The 25,077-nt window shown below is 47.4% G+C and overlaps 1 protein-coding gene across 4 annotated transcripts in view; it reads right to left on the bottom strand.

Annotated features, from left to right (window-relative positions):
- The window catches only part of ipo13 (importin 13), a 215,200-nt gene that overhangs the window by 112,824 nt on the left and 77,299 nt on the right, over nucleotides 1-25,077 (bottom strand). For all 4 annotated transcript variants that reach the window (XR_005460326.1, XM_038794211.1, XM_038794212.1 and 1 more), the window contains 2 exons: nucleotides 17,875-18,015; nucleotides 14,816-14,957 (listed from right to left, as the gene is read on the bottom strand). Coding sequence is in view for 3 of the 4 variants with exons in the window: in XM_038794211.1 (XP_038650139.1) it covers nucleotides 14,816-14,957; nucleotides 17,875-18,015 (283 nt within the window). In the remaining variant the exon portion in view is untranslated. The remainder of the gene's footprint in view (nucleotides 1-14,815; nucleotides 14,958-17,874; nucleotides 18,016-25,077) is intronic.

Genomic DNA, 25,077 nt, shown 5'->3' on the forward strand with positions numbered 1-25,077 from the left:
CAGTGTAACAACTCCACCAGGCACAGGAGACCCTGTACAAGCACGGAGACAAAGCCAGCCGCCTGCTGGCTCACCAGCTGAGAAAGCAGGCAGTCATGAAGGAAATAGGTGGTAGCAGAGGACCCTGGCAGGGAGTGTGCAGATGATCAAGATGAGCCTACTGTCCAGGTTTGTGTGCATGTGTGTGAAGAACCCTAGGATCCCCAAAAAGGCACTGCAGAGAACGAGAACCATGGGGGGGCCTTGCCCTCCCAAATCTGCAGTATTACCACTGGGTTGCAACTGCAGAAAGGGTAAATATAGAACACAGAACGATACAGCGCAGTACGGGCCCTTCGGCCCACGATGTTGCACCGACATGGGAAGTCAAAAACTAAAGGCCATCTAACCTACACTATGCCATTATCATCCATATGCTTATCCAATAAACTTTTAAATGCCCTCAATGTTGGCGAGTTCACTACTGTTGCAGGTAGGGCATTCCACGGCCTCACCACTCTTTGCGTAAAAAACCTACCTCACGTCTGTCCTATATCTATTACCCCTCAATTTAAGGCTATGTCCCCTTGTGCTAGCCACCTCCATCCGCGGGAGAAGGCTCTCACTGTCCACCCTATCTAACCCTCTGATCATTTTGTATGCCTCTATTAAGTCACCTCTTAACCTTCTTCTCTCTAACGAAAACAACCTCAAGTCCATCAGCCTTTCCTCATAAGATTTTCCCTCCATACCAGGCAACATCCTGGTAAATCTCCTCTGCACCCGTTCCAAAGCTTCCACATCCTTCCTATAATAAGGCAACCAGAACTGTACGCAATACTCCAAATGCGGCCGTACCAGAGTTTTGTACAGCTGCAACATGACCTCATGGCTCCGGAACTCAATCCCTCTACCAATAAAGGCCATCACACCATAGGCCTTCTTCACAACCCTATCAACCTGGGTGGCAACTTTCAGGGATCTACGTACATGGACACCGAGATCCCTCTGCTCATCCACACTGCTAAGAATTTTACCATTAGCCAAATATTCCGCATTCCTGTTATTCTTTCCAAAGTGAATCACCTCACACTTCTCTACATTAAACTCCATTTGCCACCTCTCAGCCCAGCTCTGCAGCTTATCTATGTCCCTCTGTAACCTGCAACATCCTTCCACACTGTCTACAACTCCACCGACTTTAGTGTCGTCTGCAAATTTACTCACCCAACCTTCTGTGCCCTCCTCTAGGTCATTTATAAAAATGACAAACAGCAACGGCCCCAGAACAGATCCTTGTGGTACGCCACTCGTAACTGAACTCCATTCTGAACATTTGCCATCAACCACCACCCTCTGTCTTCTTTCAACTAGCCAATTTCTGATCCACATCTCTAAATCACCCTCAATCCCCAGCCTCCATATTTTCTGCAATAGCCGACCGTGGGGAACCTTATCAAACGCTTTACTGAAATCCATATACACCACATCAACTGCTCTACCCTCGTCTACCTGTTCAGTCACCTTCTCAAAGAACTCGATAAGGTTTGTGAGGCATGACCTACCCTTCACAAAACCATGCTGACTATCCCTAATCATATTATTCCTATCTAGATGATTATAAATCGTATCTCTTATAATCCTCTCCAAGCCTTTACCCACAACAGACGTGAGGCTCACCGGCCTATAGTTACCGGGGTTATCTCTACTCCCCTTCTTGAACAAAGGGACCACATTTGCTACCCTCCAGTCCTCTGGCACTATTCCTGTAGCCAATGATGACATAAAAATCAAAGCCAAAGGCTCAGCAATCTCTTCCCTGGCTTCCCAGAGAATCCTAGGATAAATCCCATCAGGCCCCGGGGACTTATCTATTTTCACCTTGTCCAGAATTGCCAACACTTCTTCCCTACGCACCTCAATGCCATCTATTCTAATAGCCTGGGTCTCAGCATTCTCCTCCACAACATTATCTTTTTCCTGAGTGAATACTGACGAAAAGTATTCATTTAGTATCTCGCTTATCTCCTCAGCCTCCACACACAACTTCCCACCACTGTCCTTGACTGGCCCTACTCTTACCCTAGTCATTCTTTTATTCCTGACATACCTATAGAAAGCGTTTGGGTTTTCCTTGATCCTACCTGCCAAAGACTTCTCATGTCCCCTCCTTGCTCGTCTTGGCTCTCTCTTTAGATCCTTCCTCGCTTCCTTGTAACTATCAAGCGCCCCAACTGAAACTTCACGCCTCATCTTCACATAGGCCTCCTTCTTCCTCTTAACAAGAGATTCCACTTCTTTGGTAAACCACGGTTCCCTCGCTCGACCCCTGCCTCCCTGCCTGACTGGTACGTACTTATCAAGAACATGCAATAGCTGTTCCTTGAACAAGCTCCACATATCCAGTGTGCCCAACCCTTGCAGTCTACTTCTCCAACCTACACATCCTAAGTCATGTCTAATGGCATCATAATTGCCCTTCCCCCAGCTATAACCCTTGCCCTGCGGGGTATACTTATCCCTTTCCATCACTAACGTAAAGGTCACCGAATTGTGGTCACTGTTTCCAAAGTGCTCACCTACCTCCAGATCTAACACCTGGCCTGGTTCATTACCCAAAACCAAATCCAATGTGGCCTCGCCTCTTGTTGGCCTGTCAACATATTGTGTCAGGAAACCCTCCTGCACACATTGCACAAAGAACGACCCATCTAATGTACTCGAACTATATCTTTTCCAGTCAATATTTGGAAAATTAAAGTCTCCCATAACAACTACCCTGTTACGTACGGGGCTGGGGATTGAGGGGAAACTGGATTTTGGGGAACTGCGTCAGAAGGGTGGGGTGTGGCAGTGTGAAAGCGCGGGCTTTCCTCTGGTCTCCTCTGGGGGGGTGGAGCTTGTGATGGGGGCGGGGCCTCTACGGTCTTTTTTCCCACGCTGCAGCAATGCCAAGGAGGTGTGGCAAGAGGGGGATGACCCCAAGCCGGGAGGGGATAGGTTTTGGTGGGAGCTGCCGGGGTCAGCAGAAGTCAGCTGACTCACGGTAGTACCATGGAGGGTGCGTCGCGGCTAGGAGGGGTCCTAGCCTGGGGGGGGGGGGGGGGGGGGGGGGGGATGATACCGGGTTGCTGCTGGAACGACTAGGAAGGAGCCGATGGGGGCCGGGGGGGAAAAGGAGAGGCGCTATCGCCATGGGGAACGGGTCGAGCGGGGTGTGCTGGCCTGGGGCGAACATCTGCCAAGCTATGGCTAGTCGGCAGGGGAGGGGGGCGGGTTGCCCTCTGATCCGGCTGATTACCTGGAACGTGAGGGGGCTGAACGGGCCGGTTAAGAGAACCAGGGTGGTCTCCCATTAAAAAAAAACAACTACCCTGTTACTTTCGCTCTTTTCCAGAATCATCTTCGCCATCCTTTCCTCTACATCCCTAGAACTATTAGGTGGCCTATAGAAAACTCCCAACAGGGTGACCTCTCCTTTCCTGGTAAAGGGGTGGATAAAGAAGTCAGAAGATGAATGACTGTAAATGGAAGAGAGTTCCTGCATGGGGACCTCCCTTCGGGCCCTGGCTACAGCTGCGCTCCCATTCCCACCGAACAAACACTCACCGAGCCCAGTGGTGATTGCAACACTCTGGTCGTGGAACCAATTGATACAGCACTTCGGATTAACCAAAATGTCCGTTAAAGCTCCCATCTGCAACAACCATAGGTTTTGCGCCCGCGACAATGGAACACCACCTTCAAAAACGTGGAGACAGGTGGGCAGCACAGTGGCGCAAGTGGTTAGCACGGTTGCCTCACGGCGCCGAGGTCCCAGGTTCGATCCCGGCTCTGGGTCACTGTACGTGCGGAGTTTGCACATTCTCTCAATGTTTGCGTGTGTTTCGCCCCCACAACCCAAAAGATATGCAGGGTAAATTGCCCCTTAATTGGAAAAAATAAATTGGATATTCTAAATTTATTTTAAAAAGGGTGGAGACAGGATGGGGGGGGGGGGGATGTTGGCAGTTAGGGACTTCCACACAGACAACAGATTGACAACACTCAAGGAACTAACTGAGAATTTCCAGCTGACGGGGTTAACGAGCTCAGATACATGCAGGTCAAAAACTTCCTACGTAGGGAAATAAGAATGTACCCACAACCACCGCAAATGACCTGTGTTAGAGGGTCTACTGGACGCGGACATACTAGGGAGAGGGACCTGTATGGACGACGGCAGGGCAGGTACACCACTGGACGAGACAAGGGAAAAGTGGGAGGAAGACCTAGGGTTTGAAAGAGTGGGGACTCTGGAGTGAAGCACTGTACAGGGTCAATTCCACCTCCACATGCGCACGGCTAAGTCTAATGCAGCTGAAAGTGGTACACAGAGCATACTTAACCAGATCCCAAATGGGCAGGTTCTTCCCAGAGGTGGAGGATAAATGCGAACAGTGCCAAGGAGGCCCGACCAACCACGCCCACATGTTCTAGTTTTGCCCCAGGCTTGTCAGGTTCTGGACAGCCTTCTTCGAGACAATGTCCAAGATGGTGGAGATGAGGGTGGGGCCGTGCCCGAGAGTGGCAGTCGTCTGGGTCTCAGAGCAGCCAATCTCTTCATGGGGAGCAGGATGACACCCTTGCCTTGGCCTCCATAATCGATTGCTGGAGGATCCTGCTCAGCTGGCGATCAGCAACACCACCCAAAACTGCAGACTGGCTATCTGACCTATCGGAAGTTCTCCAAATGGAGAAAATTTAATTTGCCATCCACGGGCCGGAAGAGGGCTTCCACAAAACATGGGAGCCATTCACCCAGTTGTTCAAAGACCTGTTTGTAGCCAACAGCCAATAGGCCAGAGGCAGCGAAAGGGAAGCCACGGTGCACCAACAAACGCAAATGAAAGTGGATGGGGCGGGGAATAAAGAGCATGGGGCCCAACCATGCCCATCAAATGACATAATACACTGCATCATGCCAACCAAACTGAAACAGGACTTAAAACCTGACGAGGGAAGAAGGCACACCAGAAGACTAGAAGGGAGGGGGGTCAGGAAGGAGGGGCGGGGGGAGGCAGGGGACCCAGCTAGAAATTAACTCCTACTGGAGAAAGCAAAACAAGATGCTGGAAGCATTTATAAATAACAAAAGTCAACTGATGTATATCATGAAAGGCGACCAATGTGTATATATTTCTCTTTTTTTCCTCTTTTGCTCTTGATCAGTGGTCACTGGTCACGCTTGCCTTTGTTTTGTATAATATGAAAAACCCTTAATAAAAACAATTTTAAAAATGCTTGAGCTGGCTGTCCACAATAATGAAGTGCTAAAGGAGAATTGGAAGGTCTCCTTGCCACTTGCTCGTGGAAGGACCCCAAGAAATCACCTATCTTAGATAAAAAGCAGGAACACAGAGGAGAATCAAAGATAATTCCTAAGAGCTGTGGCATACCTGAGTTTGGGTCCAGGAGAAAAGTGAAGGAATCCTCAAGATCATGGCAAGGATAGAGTGAAAATAAAGGTAGAGCACAAAGTGCCCTGTTGACATTTTCCATCATAAAATCAATTGTTTAGAAAATATATGGTGTTGCTAGTGATACTTGCTTTGTTTTAAAGGTTTTTTCATGAAGGATGAAACCTTGCGGCATAATTCTCAGTTAAGAAACTGGAGAGTTTGCATTTATTTTTTTAAAGTTCACTGTCTCCCTCGAGATCAGAACAACTGACAACTGAAGGGTTGTATGTCCAAAAAGGGGGAGAGGGATGAACCCAGCAATTGCCAGCCAGCCAGCTTAATATTAATGGTGAGGAACCTTCAGAGACATTGTTTAATCAATAATTAGAAACATGTATATTAATAAATGAAAGCCAAGGGGACTTCCGGTTGCGGCTATGCGGAGCTAAGCCGCACGTTTGGCAGCTCCCGCTTTAATAGGACTTGTGGGCTCTTTTAAGGGCCCCAAACGGCACTGATTCGACGATTCCCGGTGGATAAAGGGGTCTGGAGAAAAACCCCACGGGATTTATGGTTCGGACTCGAAGTGGGGCGAGGAGAAAAACGGCAGAAGCTCCCCTGGAAAAGTGGGGGAAGGTGGACAAAATGGCGGCCGGTGGAGCCCCTGAGGAGTGGAGGCAGTGGGCTGAGGAGCAGCAGGCGGCCCTTCTGCGCTATTTCACGGAGCTGAAAGGGGAGTTGTTGGAATCCCTGAAGGTGACGACGAGTAAGCTGCTGGAGACCCAGACAACCCAGGGTGCAGCGATACTCGAGTTGCAGCAGCAGGCCTCTGAGCGCGAGGAGGTGGTTTCGGCCCTCGTGGGGAAGGTGGAGATACATGAGGCACTTCATAAAAAGTGGCAAGATCGGTTTGAGATGGAGCTTCGGACACGGAGGAAGAACCTGCGGATCCTGGGCCTCGAGGAGGGGCTGGAGGGGTCGGACCTGCCGGCCTATGTGGCCGTGATGTTGAACTCGCTGGTGGGGGCAGGATCCTTCCATCTGCCCCTGGAGCTGGATGGGGGCCCATAGAGTGCTGGCCAGGTGGCCTAAGACGAATGAACCTCCGCAGGCGGTGCTGGTGCGGTTCCATCGGTTCAGCGACCGTGATTGTGTTCTCCGATGGGCCAAGAAGGTGAGGAGCAGTAAGTGGGAGAATTCGGTAGCGCGTGTCTACCAGGACTGGAGTGCGGAGGTGACCAAGCGGAGAGCCGGGTTTAACCGGACGAAGGCGGTGCTCCATGGAAAGCAGGTGAAGTTCGGCATGTTGCCGCCTGCGGGTCACCTACAAGGACCGGCATCACTACTTTGAGTCCCCGGAGGAAGCGTGGGCCTTTGTGCTGGCTGAAAAGCTGGACTTGAACTAGAGATTGGGGGCTGTGGGAGTTTCTCTATTCATGTATCATTGTTTATGCTGTAGCGGGTTATTCTGTTTGTTTTTGTTTTTTCTCTCCCTTTCGGACGATGTGGGTTATGGTTTCGTGTTCTAAGGGGGGTACTGGGGTTTGTGGTTGATCTATGTCTTTGTTTGTATGGAGTTGGTGTTTGGGTCGGGACTGCGGTTTGGGAGCTGCGTTGGTGGGGTGGGGCAGTGTGAAAGCGCGGTCGTTTCTCTGGTTTCCCGCGCTGCGGGACGAGGGGGTAGAGCTGGTGGCGAGGGGCGTTGCTATTAGACCGGGTTTCCCGCGCTGAAGCGGTGCCCAGGAGCTGATGCAGGGGAGGAGGGGGGACCTCATATCGGGAGGGGTTGGAGTTAGAGCGGGAGCTGCTGGGGTCAGCAGAAGTCAGCTGGCTCACGGGAGTACAGTGGAGGGAGAATCGCGGCTAGGGGGGATACCGGGTTGCTGCTGGATTGGCCAGGGAGGAGTTCGGGGTGAGGTTCTATCGCCGTGGGAAACGGCCCGAATGGGTGATGGCCATGGGCGAGCAGTCGATGGGTTATGGCTAGTCGACGGGGGAAGGGGGCGGGGTGCCCCCTGATCCGGCTGATTACGTGGAACGTGAGGGGGTTGAATGGGCCGGTTAAGTGGGCCCGGGTGTTTTTGCATCTGAAGGGGCTGAAGGCGGACGTGGCCATGCTCCAGGAGACCCACCTGAAGGTGGCGGACCAGGTCCGTCTGAGGAAGGGGTGGGTGGGGCAGGTTTTCCACTCAGGGCTCGACTCGAAGAACCGGGGGCTGGCGATCCTGGTGGGGAAGAGGGTGGCGTTTGAGGCATCCGAGGTTGTGGCTGATAGTGGCGGCAGATATGTGATGGTGAGCGGTAAGCTGCAGGGGGAGAGGGTGGTGTTGGGGTTAATTTGTACGCCCCAAATTGGGATGATGCTGGTTTCATTGGGGGGGGGGGACGGGGGGGGGGGGGGGGACTTCAATACAGTGCTGGATCCCCTACTGGATCGTTCTAGTTCAAGGACAGGCAGGAGGCCAGCGGCGGCCAAGGTATTGAGGGGGTTTATGGACCAGATGGGAGGAGTGGATCCCTGGAGGTTCAGGAGGCCGAGGGCACGGGAGTACTCCTTTTTCTCCCATGTGCACAGGGTTTATTCCCGCATTGATTTCTTTTTTCTGAGCAGGGGACTGGTCCCGAGGGTGGAGGAGTCCGAATATTCGGCTATCGTGATTTCGGACCATGCTCTGTATTGGGTGGATCTGGAGATGGGGGAGGCGCAGGACCAGCGCCCGCTTTGGCGTCTGGACGTGGGGTTGTTGGCTGATGAGGAGGTGTGTAGGAGGGTTCGGGGATGTATCGAGAGGTACCTCGAGGTCAATGATACTGGGGAGGTCCAGGTGGGGATGGTGTGGGAGGCTCTGAAGGCAGTGATTAGGGGGGAGCTGATCTCCATCTGAGCCCATAGGGAGAGGGGGGAGAGGGAGAGACTGGTGGGGGAGCTGTTGAGTGTGGATAGGAGGTACGCGGAGGCCCCGGAGGGATTGCTGGGGGAACGGCGTAGCTTGCAGGCCAAGTTTGATTTATTGACCACCAGAAAGGCGGAGACACAGTGGAGGAAGGCGCAGGGAGCGGTCTATGAGTATGGAGAGAAGGCGAGCAGGATGCTGGCACACCAGCTGCGTAAGCGGGACGCGGCTAGAGAGATTGGTGGAGTGAAGGATAGAGATGGGAATGTGGTGCGGCAGGGGGCAGAGGTCAATGAGGTCTTTAGGGACTTCTATAGGGAACTGTACCGGTCGGAGCCGCCGGCGGTGGGAGGGGGAATGGAGAATTTTTTGGACAGGCTCCAATTTCCAAGGGTGCAGGAGGAGCAGGTGGAGGGACTGGGGGCGCCGATCGAGTTGGAGGAGCTGGTCAGTGGGATTGGCCACATGCAGTCGGGGAAGGCGCCGGGACCGGATGGGTTCTCGGTTGAATTTTATAAGAAATATGTGGATCTGCTGGGCCCCCTGTTGATCAGGACCTTTAACGAGGCATGGGAGGGGGGTGTTCTGCCCACGACGATGTCTCGGGCACTAATCTCCCTGATCCTGAAGCGTGATAAGGACCCCTTGCAGTGCGGTTCATACAGGCCGATTTCACTGCTGAATGTAGACGCCAAGTTGCTGGCGAAGATCTTGGCCACTAGAATAGAGGACTGTGTGCCGGGGGTGATACACGAAGATCCGACGGGTTTTGTGACGGGGAGGCAGCTGAACACTAACGTGCGAAGGCTGCTAAATGTGATAATGATGCCGGCAGCAGAAGGAGAGGCGGAGATTGTGGTGGCATTGGATGCGGAGAAGGCCTTTGACAGGGTTGAGTGGGGGTACTTGTGGGAGGTGTTGGAAAGGTTCGGGTTTGGGGTGGGGTTTATTAAATGGGTGAGGTTGCTGTACGAGGCCCCGATGGAGAGTATAGCGACAAATGGGAGGAGGTCCGAGTACTTCAGGCTCCACCATGGGACGAGGCAGGGGTGCCCCCTGTCCCCCTTGCTTTTTGCGCTGGCAATAGAGCCTCTTGCCATGGCTCTCAGGGAGTCAAGAAGGTGGAGGGGTTTGGTGCGAGGGGGGGGAGGAGCACCGAGTGTCACTGTATGCGGACGACTTGCTGTTGTATGTAGCAGACCCGGTGGGGGGAATGCCGGAGGTGATGGAGATTCTTGCTGAGTTCGGGAGTTTCTTGGGATATAAATTGAACCTGGGCAAGAGTGAGCTGTTTGTCGTACACCCGGGAGATCAGGAGGAGGGGATTGGTAGGCTCCCGCTAAAGAGGGCAGTGAGGAGTTTTAGGTACCTGGGGGTTCAGGTGGCTAAGAGCTGGGGGACTCTGCACAAGCTCAATTTTACTAGGTTGGTGGAGCAGATGGAGGAGGAATTTAAAAGGTGGGACATGCTGCCGTTGTCGTTGGCGGGTAGAGTACAGTTCGTTAAAATGACGGTGTTCCCGAGGTTTTTGTTTTTGTTTTTTGTTTCAGTGCCTCCCCATTTTCGTTCCGAGGGCCTTTTTTAGGAGGGTGAACAGCAGCATTCTGGGATTTGTTTGGGTGCATGGGACTCAGAGGGCAAGGAGGGTCTTTTTGGAGCGGGGCAGGGATAGAGGGGGGCTGGCGCTGCCCAACCTCTCTGGGTACTATTGGGCGGCTAATGTCTCGATGGTATGCCAGTGGGTAATGGAGGGAGAGGAGGCAGCATGGAAAAGGATGGAGATGGCGTCCTGCGGAGGCACGAGCCTGAAGGCACTGGTAACGGCTCCGTTGCCGCTCCCTCCAACGAGGTACACCACGAGCCCGGTGGTGGCGGCCACCCTCAAAATTTGGGGGCGGTGGAGGCGACACAGGGGGGGAAGTGGGGGGCTCGGTGGAACCACCGGTTTGTCCCAGGGAACATGGATGGCGGGTTCCTGGGGTGGCACAGGGCGGGCATTAGGAAGTTGGGAGACCTGTTTATTGACGGGAGGTTCGTGAGCCTTGGTGAACTGGAGGAGAAGTTTGAGCTCCCCCGGGGAATATGTTCAGGTACCTTCAGGTCAAGGCGTTTGCTAGGCGACAGGTGGAGGGGTTCCCTTTGCTGCCCCCGCGGGGGGTAAGGGATAGGGTGCTTTCGGGGGTGTGGGTCGGGGATGGGAAGGTGTCTGACATCTACCAGGTAATGCAGGAGGTGGGGGAGGCGTCGGTAGAGGAGCTGAAGGCTAAGTGGGAGGTGGAGCTGGGGGAGCAGATTGAGGAGGGGACATGGGCGGACGCCCTGCAGAGGGTGAACTCCTCCTCTTCATGAGCGAGGCTTAATCTCATCCAGTTCAAGGTGCTGCACCGGGCCCACATGTCCGGATCTAGGATGAGTAGGTTCTTTGGGGGTGAAGACAGGTGCGTCAGGTGTTCGGGGAGTCCAGCGAACCATGCCCATATGTTCTGTGCATGCCCGGCACTGGAGGAGTTCTGGAAGGGGGTGGCGAGGACGGTGTCGAGGGTGGTAGGATCCAGGGTCAAGCCAGGCTGGGGACTCGCGATATTTGGGGTTCGGGTGGAGCCGGGAGTGCAGGAGGCGAAAGAGGCCGATCATCAAGGAAGAAATTGCGAGGCATCTGGATAGAAATTGTCCCATTGGGCAGACGCAGCATGGGTTCGTAAAAGGCAGGTCGTGCCTAACTAATTTAGTGGAATTTTTTGAGGACATTACCAGTGCAGTAGATAACGGGGAGCCGATGGATGTGGTATATCTGGATTTCCAGAAAGCCTTTGACAAGGTGCCACACAAAAGGTTGCTGCATAAGATAAAGATGCATGGCATTAAGGGTAAAGTAGTAGCATGGATAGAGGATTGGTTAATTAATAGAAAGCAAAGAGTTGGGATAAATGGGTGTTTCTCTGGTTGGCAATCAGTAGCTAGTGGTGTCCCTCAGGGATCTGTGTTGGGCCCACAATTGTTCACAATTTACATTGATGATTTGGAGTTGGGGACCAAGGGCAATGTGTCCAAGTTTGCAGATGACACTAAGATGAGTGGTAAAGCGAAAAGTGCAGAGGATACGGGAAGTCTGCAGAGGGATTTGGATAGGTTAAGTGAATGGGCTCGGGTCTGGCAGATGGAATACAATGTTGACAAATGTGAGGTTATCCATTTTGGTAGGAATAACAGCAAACGGGATTATTATTTAAACGATAAAATATTAAAGCATGCCGCTGTTCAGAGAGACTTGGGTGTGCTAGTGCATGAGTCACAGAAGGTTGGTTTACAAGTGCAACAGGTGATTAAGAAGGCAAATGGAATTTTGTCCTTCATTGCTAGAGGGATGGAGTTTAAGACTAGGGAGGTTATGTTGCAATTGTATAAGGTGTTAGTGCGGCCACACCTGGAGTATTGTGTTCAGTTCTGGTCTCCTTACTTGAGAAAGGACGTACTGGCGCTGGAGGGTGTGCAGAGGAGATTCACTAGGTTAATCCCAGAGCTGAAGGGGTTGGATTATGAGGAGAGGTTGAGTAGACTGGGACTGTACTCGTTGGAATTTAGAAGGATGAGGGGGGATCTTATAGAAACATTTAAAATTATGAAGGGAATAGATAGGATAGATGCGGGCAGGTTGTTTCCACTGGCGGGTGACAGCAGAACTAGGGGGCATAGCCTCAAAATAAGGGGAAGTAGATTTAGGACTGAGTTTAGGAGGAACTTCTTCACCCAAAGGGTTGTGAATCTATGGAATTCCTTGCCCAGTGAAGCAGTTGAGGCTCCTTCATTACATGTTTTTAAGGTAAAGATAGATAGTTTTTTGAAGAATAAAGGGATTAAGGGTTATGGTGTTCGGGCCGGAAAGTGGAGCTGAGTCCACAAAAGATCAGCCATGATCTAATTGAATGGCGGAGCAGGCTCGAGGGGCCAGATGGCCTACTCCTGCTCCTAGTTCTTATGTTCTTATGTTCTTATGTTTTGGCCTTTGCGTCCCTAGTAGCCCGGCGGAGGATCTTGCTGCAGTGGAAAGATGCGAGGCCTCCGAGTGTGAAGACCTGGATTAATGACATGGCGGGATTCAATATGTTGGAGGGGGTCAAGTTCGCCCTGAGGGGGTCGGTACAAGGGTTCTTTAGGAGGTGGCAGCCTTTCCTCGACTTTCTGGCTCAACGATAAGGTACTAGGTCAGCAGCAGCAGCAACCCGGGGGAGGAGGGAGGTTTAGGGGGATAGTGTTTAAGTTAATTTGCTTATTGTTAATTTATTCTGTTGTTTATTGGGGTTGGGGGTGGGGTGGGGGGGTTTGTTATATGCGTTGTTACAGGTGCCGGGGGTGTTTATTATTATTATTTTGTTGATATATATTTTTCAAAAAATTTCAATAAAAATTATTTTTTTTTAAATAAATAAATAAATGAATGAATGAATGAATGAATGAATGAAAGCCAACAAAGACATGGCATTAAAAAAAAGAGGAATGAACCTAAATGGTTGAATGACCAATCGTGCAGTATCATTCTATGGTTCTAATAAAACTAACCAATGTTTAAACAATTTTCAATCTCCATGACATTAAGTGTTCCATCTTTTAAATCTGATCCATCTCAAATTATGCTAACACTACTAGAGATTGTTGCCATTTGAGAAGGTGGTTCAACAATGAAAATACAACAGGCATCAACTGGGTCAGCTATTTACTTTTGCTAAATAAAGTTGGGCCAGGTATGAGATGTGGTTGGCACATGGATAATAAACCACTGGCAGGGAGCAAATAAAATCTAAATATTCTAACACTATTCTTTATAATATAATACAACATTTTCAATAAAGCTCAGAGTCTTAATGGTAGGCTCACGATCAAACAGAGCACCACTTATTCTTGGCAATGTTATTTGTTTCAATAAGTATCATCTGCAGTATTAACCTCCAACAGTTAAAAATAGTAACTTGCATGAAATTGTCAACATGAAGAATGCACAAGGGGCCAGGGAAGGGAGAGAGGGGGAGAGGGAGAGAATGAGCTGGAACACAGAAGACAGTAGCTTGTTAATGTGGGAGGGACAGGTAAAAACAATCTAATCTAAAAACAACAAACTGAAGATGCTAGAAATATGAAACAGAAAAGGCGGAGAATATTCAGCACGACAGGCAACAACAGAGGAGTTAACATTTTGGATGCAGACCTTTTGGCACTGTTGCTAAGCTTGCAGGTGATTCAAAGATATGCAGAGGGACACGTAGCATTGAGGAAGCACAGGGGCTGCAGAAGGACATGGACAGGCTGGGAGTGTGGGTAAAGAAATGCCAGATGGAATACAATGTCGAAAAGTGTGAGGTTATGCACTTGGTAGGAAGAAGGGAGGCATGGACTATTTCTAAATGGGAAAAGGCTGAGGAAATCAGAAGAAAAAAGAGACTTTGGAGTCCTAGTTCAAGATTTTCTTAAGATTAACATGCAGAGTCAGTCGGCAGTTGGGAAGGCAAATGCAATGTTAGCATGCATGTCAAAGGGCTAGAATACAAGAGCAGGGCTGCACTTTTGAGGCTGTATAAGACTCTGGTCAGACCCCATTTGGAGTATCCATTTGTGAGCAGTTTTGGTCCCTGTATCGAAAGATGTGCTGGCCTTGGAAAGGGTCCAGAGGAGGTTCACAAGATTGATCCCTGGAATGAAGAGCATGTCATATGAGATGCGGTTGAGAACTCTGGGCTATAGTCGTTCAGGTTTACAATGATAAGCGGGAATCTTATTGAAACTTACAAGATAGTAAGAGGCCTAGACAGAGTGAACATGTGGAGGATGTTTCCACCAGTAGGAAAAGCTAGAACCTGAGGTCACAGACCCAGAATGTTAAGGGATGATCCTTTAAAACTGAGGTGATGAGGAATTTCTTCAGCCAGAGAGTGGTGAATCTGTGGAATTCTTTGCCGCCGAAGGCTGTGGGGGCCAAGTCACTTAGTGTCTTTAAGACAGAGACAGATAGGTTCTTGATTAATAGGGGGATCAAGGGTTATCAGAAGAAGGCAGGAGAATGGGGATGAGAAACATATCAGCCATAATTGAATGGCTGAATGGGCAGAATGGCCTAATTCTGCTCTTATGTCTTATGGTGAAAATCTAATCTTGCAGGAGGGAAGTGAAAAATGTAATAATTTAAAAATAAGTTGGTGGCACAGTTTGTCCTTTGTTTAAATTTCTAAAACTTCGGCTGTAATCCGTGATTTTTAAGCTGCAACAAATTAAGTTTAAGCATGTTCTATACCATATCGGATAGAATCTCATCACAAAATATTCAAATATTTCTAAATTCACCCAGAGAATTAAGAAGAATCAAATGTTTCTGCATGCAGCTATGCAAGATTGTTCACTATCCAGTGAAATTAGACTATTCACTAGCTCAAAGTTACATTTTTGTTGAAAATTTACATCAGGAATTCGCAGGTCATATTTGCAATTTACTCAATATGAAAATACTGCTCATACCTGAAGTGTATACCAGAATGTAAGTGTTAAAGAGCTTGTAGTTTCATTCACTGGGTAGTGGCCTGGAATTCCTGTGCAAAACATGATCATGTTGACAAGTGCTAGAAAAGTTTGCCAATGTTCCACTTGCTCCAACAAGGCTCTGTACAGGGGACAAACAAACAAACATTTGTCAAGAAAGTTTCAAACGGGCACATGGCACAGTATAATTCAAGAGATTAGAAAGGCATAGGTAATTCTGAAAATGTAGAAACTGTCACTTTAATCTTTTAAAAGGGTAATTTTAGTATTATTACCGTGCTTTTCATCATAGGTGGTCTAGGCAGTGTTGTAATCCAACTGGTCAACAGTGTAATACAGCAGATTTATTTCAATATTGCATCACATTAACTTGAGAAAATATTACACACTTTATATGGTAAGATAGAGGGCTTCAGTGAAATTTCTGAAATTACTTAAAATGAAATTCTTAATTATGTTTCCTTATAGCCTTGTTAAAACGTCCTTCTATTCTCCAATTATTTACAATACTTGAAGGTTAGGGTTACCACCCCTTAATTTCCATAGGTTTGAGATCGTCACTGAAAGAGTTCTTACAAGTGGTGCTTCAATAGAGGGATTTTCCTTTCAAAATCGTCCAACAATCAGCAATTTGACCAGATAGGTGACAAATTCCCTCACCTCTGGTTTTAATTTAATCACAATGGCCATACTTGTGCATGTATCCCCTCAGCAACATCACAAACATATTCTAAATATTTATACATTTAGATCCTGGGCTGATAAACTGCAAGTAACATTTGCACCACACGAATCTCCAAAAGAGAAATACAACCATTTGCTCTTGCCGTTCAATCGCATTAACATCGCTAAAACTCCCACTAACAACATCCGGGAGTTACCATTGACCAGAAACTGAACCAAGACCAGCTACTTAAGTAATGTGGCTACAAAAGCAGGTTAGAGCCTCGGAATTCTGCAGCGAATAACTCACTTCCTGACTCCCCAAATCCTGTCCACCATCTGCAAGTCACAAGTCAGGAGCGTGATGGAATACTCAGGATGAGTGCAGTTCCCAGGATGAGTGCAGTTCCAGCAATACAAGAAGTTTGACACCATCTAGGACAAAGCATCCCACTTGATTGGCACCCGATCCACCACCTTCAACATCCACGCCCTCCACAATCGATGCACTGTGGCAGCAGTGTGGACCATCTACAAGATACAGCAACACATCTACAGCAACTAATCAAGACTCCTTTGACAGCACTTTCCAAACCCACAATCTCTACCACCTAGAAGGATAAGAACTGCAGAAGCACGGAAACACCACCACCTGCAAGTTCTCCCCCTACCCCCTCAAGCCACACACCATCCTAACTTGGAAATAAATTCACTGTCACTGGGTCAAAATCCTGGAACGCTTTCCCGAACATCACTGTGGGTGTACTGACACCACAGACTGCAGCAACTCATTATAATTAGGGATGGGCAATAAAAAATGCTGGCTTAGCCATCGATGCCCACATCCCGTGAAAGAAAAGCTGGTTCAGATTTTTATTTATTAGATTAATAATGGATTAAATTGTGTACAAGTAAAATATTTTATCTTTTATAGTTGCTTGTACTTTGTTGTTGTTTAGAAGATTGAATTGAATTTTCCAATATACATTTCATAAAGATTTAAGTGAGACAGCTAGAAGTTATTTAAAACCAGAACATTTTGAACAATTATTTTGCGATCCTCCGCTCTTTTGTATTGCTAACTCATGTCATCCAACCACTGGTAGCTATGCCTTCAGTTGTTCAGGCCTCAAGATACAAAATTCCTCCTCTCCATCCGAAAACAAGCCTTTTGACGAATTTCTTAGTGACCTCTTCTGAGATTTTTTTGTAAGCAATGCTGCCAAAACCAGCATGTATTGCCCATCTCCAACTGCTCTCGAAAAGATGTTGAGTCACTTTCTTGAATTGCTGCATTTCATTTGGTGTAGGTACACCTACAATGCTTCATCTGTAGTGGTTTGATACAACTGAGTGGCTTGCTATATCATTTCACAGGGCAGTTAAGAGTCAACCATACTTCTGTTAATGTGGAGTTACATATAGGCCAGACCAGTTTCAAGTGCAGCAAATTCCCTACCCGAAAAGAACATGGGTGACCCAGATGGGAGTTTATGATCATTGTTTGTATGTAGGGGAAGCCTATGCAGACATGGGAGAAAGTACAAACACCACGCAGAGAGTCACCCTAGGTCAGGGTCGAACCCAGGCCCCTGGCGCTGTGAGGCAGCAGTGTTAATTGCTGTGCCACCATAAAATCTTATTCCAAGTTTATTTCAGTCATTAAATTTTCATTTCTCCAGCTGCCGTGGTGCAATTGGAACTAAAATTGCTGGAGCAGGCCTCTGGTTTACAAATCCAATGTGCCACCACGTCCCCCCCCCCCCCCCCCCCCCCCCCTCTTTCCCCCCCTCTTTCCCCCCCCCCAACATAATTTTTTGTCTAATTACACTTCTGTGAAGCACCAAGGAGTGTTCTTTCTAGTTACTATAATTGCAAATAATTGTTCAGATTTTGTTCAATAAAGCTGACAATAGAATTAAAATGAACTGAACTGAGAGGGGCAATTAATTTAATAAATGATCGGGCCGCCATTCAAATGATGATCACTTCACTGGTTTAGGTTTATATAGATTTCCTATACTTAATGGTACAACTTCTTCATGTGTAATTCCGCATAGTTTTTCCTACCCCCAAAATTTCCAATACTCTGAAATTCCATCAAAATTCAGGAGATTGTTTATTTTTTACAGTCACATGTGAAGTGGTTACTCTTACTTCAACCATAATTGCTCATTAAAAGTCAATTCGCCTCCAAGCTAATCATATGTCATCACAAACTAGATCAAGCTGTACAGAAAAGGGGAAACTACAAAATTTAACTTGCTCTATTTGAACATTTCTAGGTTTTATTTTTGTACCCAAATGATTCTCTTGACAGTAACAATTGATAAAACGGGGTTGAAATGAAAGATAAATAATATTGCAAACTGAACCTTGAGTGATTTTCTCCAAGAGCCACAGCGATTCTGCAGATGCCATGTGATGTCTCCATGTCTCCATTTTGAACAGCTTGTCTCAGCTGCTCCTGCAGCTGCAGGACCTGAGGGATCAGCTTCAGTAATGTGTTTACATATCTGTAAGTACCCAAAGGGAATCGAAGAGTTAAAACCAAGCAAAAGAAAACACACGTAACATTCCCACCTCTTATACAATTTCAAAACTACAAGATACTGACGAATTTTAATTTCAAATATTTTGTAAAACTGATCAAAAAACAACAATTCTTTAAAATGCTATTCCCGAAAGTCTAATTTTCACCAGACACAGCTTTTATATGATCATCCCTCTGCAGCTTCCATCTTTCTCATCATTCCTCAGCTAAGGAAACAAGAAGACAACCAGCTCCGAGACCTCTATCTATGAGATAGCAGACAGGACAGGATTATCAATACTATTGACTTTGTGGGAACACTTGAATGCTCACCATGGTGAAATTTATTTTTTAAAATGTTGCGATGCAAAGTTTGATGTTTCACTTCAAGATTTACACACCAATGAGCCACCAATCCTTTGCAGACCTTCAAACTAAAATAGGAGAAATCCAGTAAAAGTAAAAGACTATGCACAAATAGGCTTCACATTCAGATCATTGGCATATGGGTTGCATGGGCCATAGTGTAAAATCCGTGTGCTGAAATATGAGTAAGCCAGACCAGGAAGGCTAACTGTTTTGAGAGCTCTTCCTTCCTCCCAGAGGATGAATGCCTTGCAATAAATCAGTTACCATCCACGAGAGTCCAGCTGAGCTCAGAAACTCTTATTGTAGAAGAGGTTGGTTACAAATATTCAGTTATCTAAGTGCAGAATTATCCTCTGTATCCTACAACACGCGCTGTAGCTAATTCAGTACTTCTGAGGCCTCGTATTTCAAACTGGAATTTCCTCCAGATTCAAAAGGAATTCACAAGTGTAGTTGATGTAGCTCATTTTAATTCAAGTCTGTGATATCAGAGAAAATTTATAGCATCTAAAACTTCCCTTTATATTGCATTAGTCATCCCTTCCAAGTGTAAGCTATGTCTTGTTATGCTCTTGGCGTAGCATAAGCGGCTTCCTTGATGTTCACTCTGACAAAGGAAGGTTCAGACGTGGAGATAACTTCAACACGTTTATTGAACTATTTATAATTCTCTTACTTAGGTTCGCCTCTACTGTTGATCCTTCTATAGCTACTCAGACTGACAAACCAGTCTGCTACAATCTACGTGGTGGGTGTGATATTGAATCAACCCTGTGTCTCTACTCACTGAGTGTCTCCACTGGAAAAAGGAAGATCATGTGTGTCGTGTCCTTTATATATGGGTTGGTGTAATGCCCCCCTGTGGTAGTGTCACCTCTGCGTGTATCGTGAATGCCCATTGGTCATGTCCTATCTTACTGACCTATTGGTTGAGTGTGTGTGTGTCATGTCTCTGGTGTTCCCTCTAGTGTCTAGCTAGTCTACATGTATTTACATTAACCCCTTGTGTATTTACAGTGATGCATATCACCACAAGCTACTAAAGAAAAGTCTTCAAAAAAGTTTTAATCGTCATTGTAAGAAAGCTACTGGCAGATACCAGGTTCTTAAAACCTAAAATGGAAGGGCTGGCAAATCAAAGTACCAAGAGATCATGTCAGGCTGAAAAACACAAAGCATTCAAAACTTTGCAGATGACTTTAATTGAAAGCACTGAACTCTAATGGAAGTGGGCAAGCAACAAATTCTGTGCAAGCTTTTCTCTCGCTCGCCCCTACCCCACCCCCCACCCGCCACCCGCCTGCCCTCGCCATTACATTGACAGGGGAAGATTCCATATTCAGTGGCCCTTGTTGGGTGTATTACCAGACACAGCAGGTGAGGAGAAAAGCACAGGGCAGCACGGTAGTTCAGTGACTTCACAGCTCCAGAGTCTCAGGTTCAATTCCCGACTTGGGTCACTGTCTGTGCAGTCTGCACGTTCTCCCATGTCTGTGCGGGTTTCCACCGGGTGCTCTGCTTTCCTCCCAAAGTCCAAAGATGTGCAGGTTAGGTGGATTGGTTATGCTAAATTGCCCATAGTGTCCAAAAAAATTGGGTGGGGTTACTGGGATAGGGTGGAAGTGTGGTCTTGGGTAGGGTGCTTTTTCCAAGGGCCAGTACGGACTCAATAGGCTGAATGGCCGCCTTCTGCACTGTAAATTCTATGATTCAATGATAGAATGATATTTTTATTGATAGCCTTCACTCTTTAGAGACTATGATATAACTGAGCTTGTATTTTAGTTTGCAATTGACTACAGCAGAAGGACAAAAATAGCGGATTTGATTTGCAGTTGGATCAGCAAGGGAATTAATTTTCCAATATGAAGAGTAAGAGGGCCTTAGAAATCACTCAATAGAAATAGGCTTGTTGCTTTCGCTAGATAACCAAGGCCAGGGGAGCATCTAAATTCTAAATGTCTGCAGTTCATAGATTAATAGAATAGTGCAACACATAAGGAAGCTATTCAACCCATCAAATTCATACAACACCAGGTTAAAGTCCAATAGGTTTATTTGGTATCACTAACTGTCGGAGCGCAGCTCCTTCAACAGGTGAGTGAAGAGGTGAGTTCCACAAACACGTATATAGATAAAGTGAATGATGCAAGATGATACTTTGAATGAGAGTCTTTGCAGGTAATTAAGTATTTACAGGTCCAGACGGAGCCACTGGAGAGAGGGATAATCACAGGTTAAAGAGGTGGGAATGTCTCAAGCCAGGACAGTTGGTAGGATTCCGCAAGCCCTGGCCAGATGGTGGAGGGGTGAAAGTAGTGAGACATGAATCCAAGGTCCCGGTTGAGGCCGTAACATAAGTGTGGAACTTGGCAATCTGTTTCTGCTCGGCAGTTCTGCGTTTTCGTGTGTCCTGAAAGCTGCCTTGGAGAACGCTTACCCGAAGATCAGAGGCTTGGCTGTTGAAGTGCTCCCTGACTGGTAGGAACATTCCTGCTTGGGTGATTGTCGTGCGATGTCCGTTCATCCATTGTCGCAGCGTCTACAGGGTCTCGCCAATGCAGCACGCCTCGGGACATTCCTTCCTGCAGCGTATGAGGTAGACAACGTTGGCCGAGTCGTATGAGTATGTACTGCATACTTGGTGGGTATTGTTCTCATGTGTAATGGTGGTATCTATGTCGATAATCTGGCACACCTTGCAGAGGTTGCCATGGCAGGGTTGTGTGGTGTCGTGGTCGCTGTTCACCTGAAAGCTGGTGAAGGAGCAGTGCTCCGAAAGCTCGTGACACCAAATAAACCTGTTGGACTTTAACCTGTTGTTGTATGACTTCTTACAGTGCCCACCCCAGTCCAACGCCAGCATCTCCACATCATCAAATTCATGTCAGCTTTTGAAGAACAATCCAGTTAATGCTACTCCCCAATCTTTCTTCATATCCCAGTAATTTATTTTCCCTTCAAGTTTTGCCTGGAATGCAAGTATGCTTGTTTGAAGGTACAGCTCAATGATAATGCTCTTGCATTCAATGGACAATGGTCAAGCTCAGAGTACTCCAGCTGATAACAGCATAAAAATACAGAAAAAACAAACACAATTAGCGTGATTCAATTAAATGGGAACAAAGTCCCTTAGCAAGCGTGTTTAGCCGCGTGTTTCCCAGCGCTTGCAGCACCAAGAAACACATGGCTATAAAACACAACTCGCGTTAAATAGGGGCCTCAGCAGGGACACACGGTCGAGGCTGCACATAGCGCCGTTTTGCACTAAGAGGCACTCCTCGCGCCGGACCTCCTCAGTATAGCGAGATCAGGATGCTAATTTTAAATGGTGGATGGTGGCCCGATTGCTGAGTCCCCAGATGACATCCCCGACCACACCCCCCCCCCCCCCCCCAAGTCGCAAAACACTATGGGAGGATCCCTGTGCCCCCTCCTCAAACACCCGCGCAGAGCACACCGGCCCCATTGCCAGCAAACAATGCCAGGTTGGCACCTTAGCAGTGCCCCTGCCAGCACCACCTGGGCACTTCAGCTGTGCCACCCGAGCACCTTGGCAGTGCCAGGCTGGCACCCAGGTGGCACTGCCAGGGTACCACCCTGCCCAAAGGGCATGCATCTGGGGGTGCCTCCAAATCCCTAGGGGACCCTTGCGAGTGCTGTCTGGTCTGGTTCCTGTTTGCGGAGACCAGAACTGAACGACGCTTGCGCGAGGTCTCCGAGGCAAAGGAGATAGATTCCAACACCTCTGGTAACGGTCTTGGTCTAACATGCAGTTTTGCTAAAAAAAATTATCACGCCCATTTCCATTGCAACGTTGGATCGCGCGAGGCGTTGTGAGCTAGGTAGATCCCAGCTGCGGAGTCTCTTGACTTCTATCGGCCATGCTGCGCTTGGGCGAGCTTCTTTTCATGCGCAGCGTGGCCATTGGATTGCGCCCCACATCTCTTTTATTACCCCAAACTGTTCAATAACTACCCAGGTAAAGAAATAAGAATAGAATTATCATCATCACCACCACCGCTCTCAAATAACTACTTGTCAAAATTTGCAGTTCTTGATTAGCGCCAATTTCTTCTAATTGACACTGGGAATGCCAAGGCAATTGTATTTGGCTTCCCAAAAAAAACTCTGCTCCCTCACTACTGGTTCAACCCCCCTCTCTGTAAACAAATTCAACCAAAGGGAGCAGTAATATAGCTATCCTATTTAACAGAGCGGAACTCCACACTGGAGTAATATCACCATTTCCACTCCTGCCTCAACTTATCTTCCACTGAAACACATTCATACTTTTGTTACCTCCAGCCTCAAGTGTTCTAATGTTCTTCTGGCTGGTTATCTTCCAGCCTCCAGAAACATCCAAAGCTCTGCTGCCCATATTGAGATTTGTGCCAAGTCTTGCTGGCTGACCTACACTGGCGTCTGGTACACCAAGGAGTACAATTTGAGTGTTTACATTTATGGCCTTGCAATTCCCTATGTTGGCAACCCCTCTAGTATTATATTCTTGTAAATTTGATATTCTTCTAACTGTGACCTTTTGTACATCTCCTTCTCTTCACCCCACTTTTGAGAGCCAGATCAACTTGTGAGCCCAAACTCTAGACTGTCAAAGCACAGGCTATATGGATCGAAACTGATATTGTAACCATCTAGAAAGTGTTATGGAAGTAGTGGAGGAGATGGGAACACTAGTCAGTTGTCAGTGCTTGGATATTGAATGGCATAATTACATTTGAGAATTTGTGTTAATTGGTCATAATTTAAAAAAGGACAATGAACGGCACGGTGGGACAGTGGTTAACACTGCTGCCTCACAGCTCCAGGGTCCCGGGTTCAATACCGGCTTCTGGTGACTATCTGTTGCAGTTGCACTTTCTCCTCGTATCTGCGTGGGTTTCCTCCGGGTGCTCCAGTTTCTTCCCACAGACCAAAGAAGTGCAGGTTAGGTGGATTGGCTATGCTCAATTGCCCCTCGGTGTCCAAAAGGTTGGTGGGGTTACAGCGATAGGGTGGAGCTGTGGGCTTGAGTAGGGTGCTCGTTTCAAGGGCTGGTGCAGACGCACTGTAAATGATAAGATTCAGACTGCACTGTAAATGATAAGATTCTATTAAATGATATAAATGATAAGATTCTATTAACAACTGGTATAGGAAGCAATGAATTAATGGGATTGTGGGCTGAGTGGTTCATTGAGGAGGTGAGTGAACATTGTGGTCATTACTAAAATCTAGTACATCTTTCCTTCTATGGTCAGAGTCCAAATGATGCATTCAATTTCTTTCTTCTGAAATTTGCTTCTTTGATTTGAAGAACTTAAGAAATGGGAGCAGAAGTAGCAATACCACACCCCCATCTATGGTGGAAGTCATGCCTTGGAGAGCTGCTGGCCAATCAGATAGCCAGTTCTGTAGTCCTAGGAGCACATGGTTCAAGTGGTGATCACCACTTGAACTACAGCCTGTCAAAAAGAAGAGGAGCTAACGGAAGCGAGACTAAAGGCAAGTCTGGGTATTGATTCAGTGAGGGTAGTGAAGGGGTTGGTTTAGCACACTGGGTTAAATAGCTGGCTTTTAAAGCAGACCAAGGCAGGCCAGCAGCATGGTTCAATTCCCGTACCAGCCCCCTGAACAGGCGCCGGAATGTGGCGATCAGGGGCTTTTCACAGTAACTTCATTTGAAGCCTACTTGTGACAATAAGTTTTTTTTGTTGTTTTTTTATTTTAAATCGGCGCTTGGACGAGCTTCTTTTCATGCGCAGCGTGGCCATTGGATTGTGCCCCACATCTCTTTATTAGCCCGAACTGTTCAATAACTACCCAGGTAAAGAAATAAGAATAGAATTATCATCACCACCACCGCTTTCAAATAACTACTTGTCAAAATATGCAGTTCTTGATCAGCGCCAATTTCTTCTAATTGACACTGGGAATGCCAAGGCAATTGTATTTGGCTCCCCCCAAAAAACTCTGCTCCCTCACTACTGGTTCCACCCCCCTCTCTGTAAACAGATTCAATCAAAGGCAGCAGTAATATAGCTATCCTATTTAACAGATCTGAACTTCCAACTCCACGCTACCCCATATCCCCACAAACAGATCTTCAAAACCAGGTGACTGTACCAAATACTTACTTCGGCACTTGTGAGCCAGGAGGAGCAGTTGTGTACCAGAAGGAGCAGGTCTGCACCTTCAGACCCTCAGAGAACTTTTGGGTCACTCCCCAACCCAATTTGGCCAGCTGCCAGTTGGATGACAGAGCTAAAAAAAACAACATTAATGAAGTCCTGCCATTTGGCTTTAATAGGACGTATTGGTTTATGGTGTCCAACCCACTCCTGCAAAACTGAGCAAGAGTTCAAAATCCCAGCAAGGCTTCTTGTGGTGAAAATTAATTCAACAAAATCAGAACATGATGATGATGAAAGCTACAAGGTTGCCATAAACACCAAATATATTTGAGGAAAGGGAATCTTCTGTTTATTTCTGCAGTACCACACTGTCTAATTGACTTAAATGCTTCAGGGCAACTAGGAAAAATATTTTAGGAGCAGAATTAGATAATTTGGTCCATCAAGTCTGCTCCGCTATTCGATCACGGCTGATCTCATCCTGGCCTCAACTCCACCATCATGCCAGTTCTCCATAACCCTTCAACGTATTACCAATTAAA

The sequence above is a fragment of the Scyliorhinus canicula genome, chromosome 4 (assembly GCF_902713615.1).
Source record: "Scyliorhinus canicula chromosome 4, sScyCan1.1, whole genome shotgun sequence".
Lineage (NCBI taxonomy): Eukaryota > Metazoa > Chordata > Chondrichthyes > Carcharhiniformes > Scyliorhinidae > Scyliorhinus > Scyliorhinus canicula.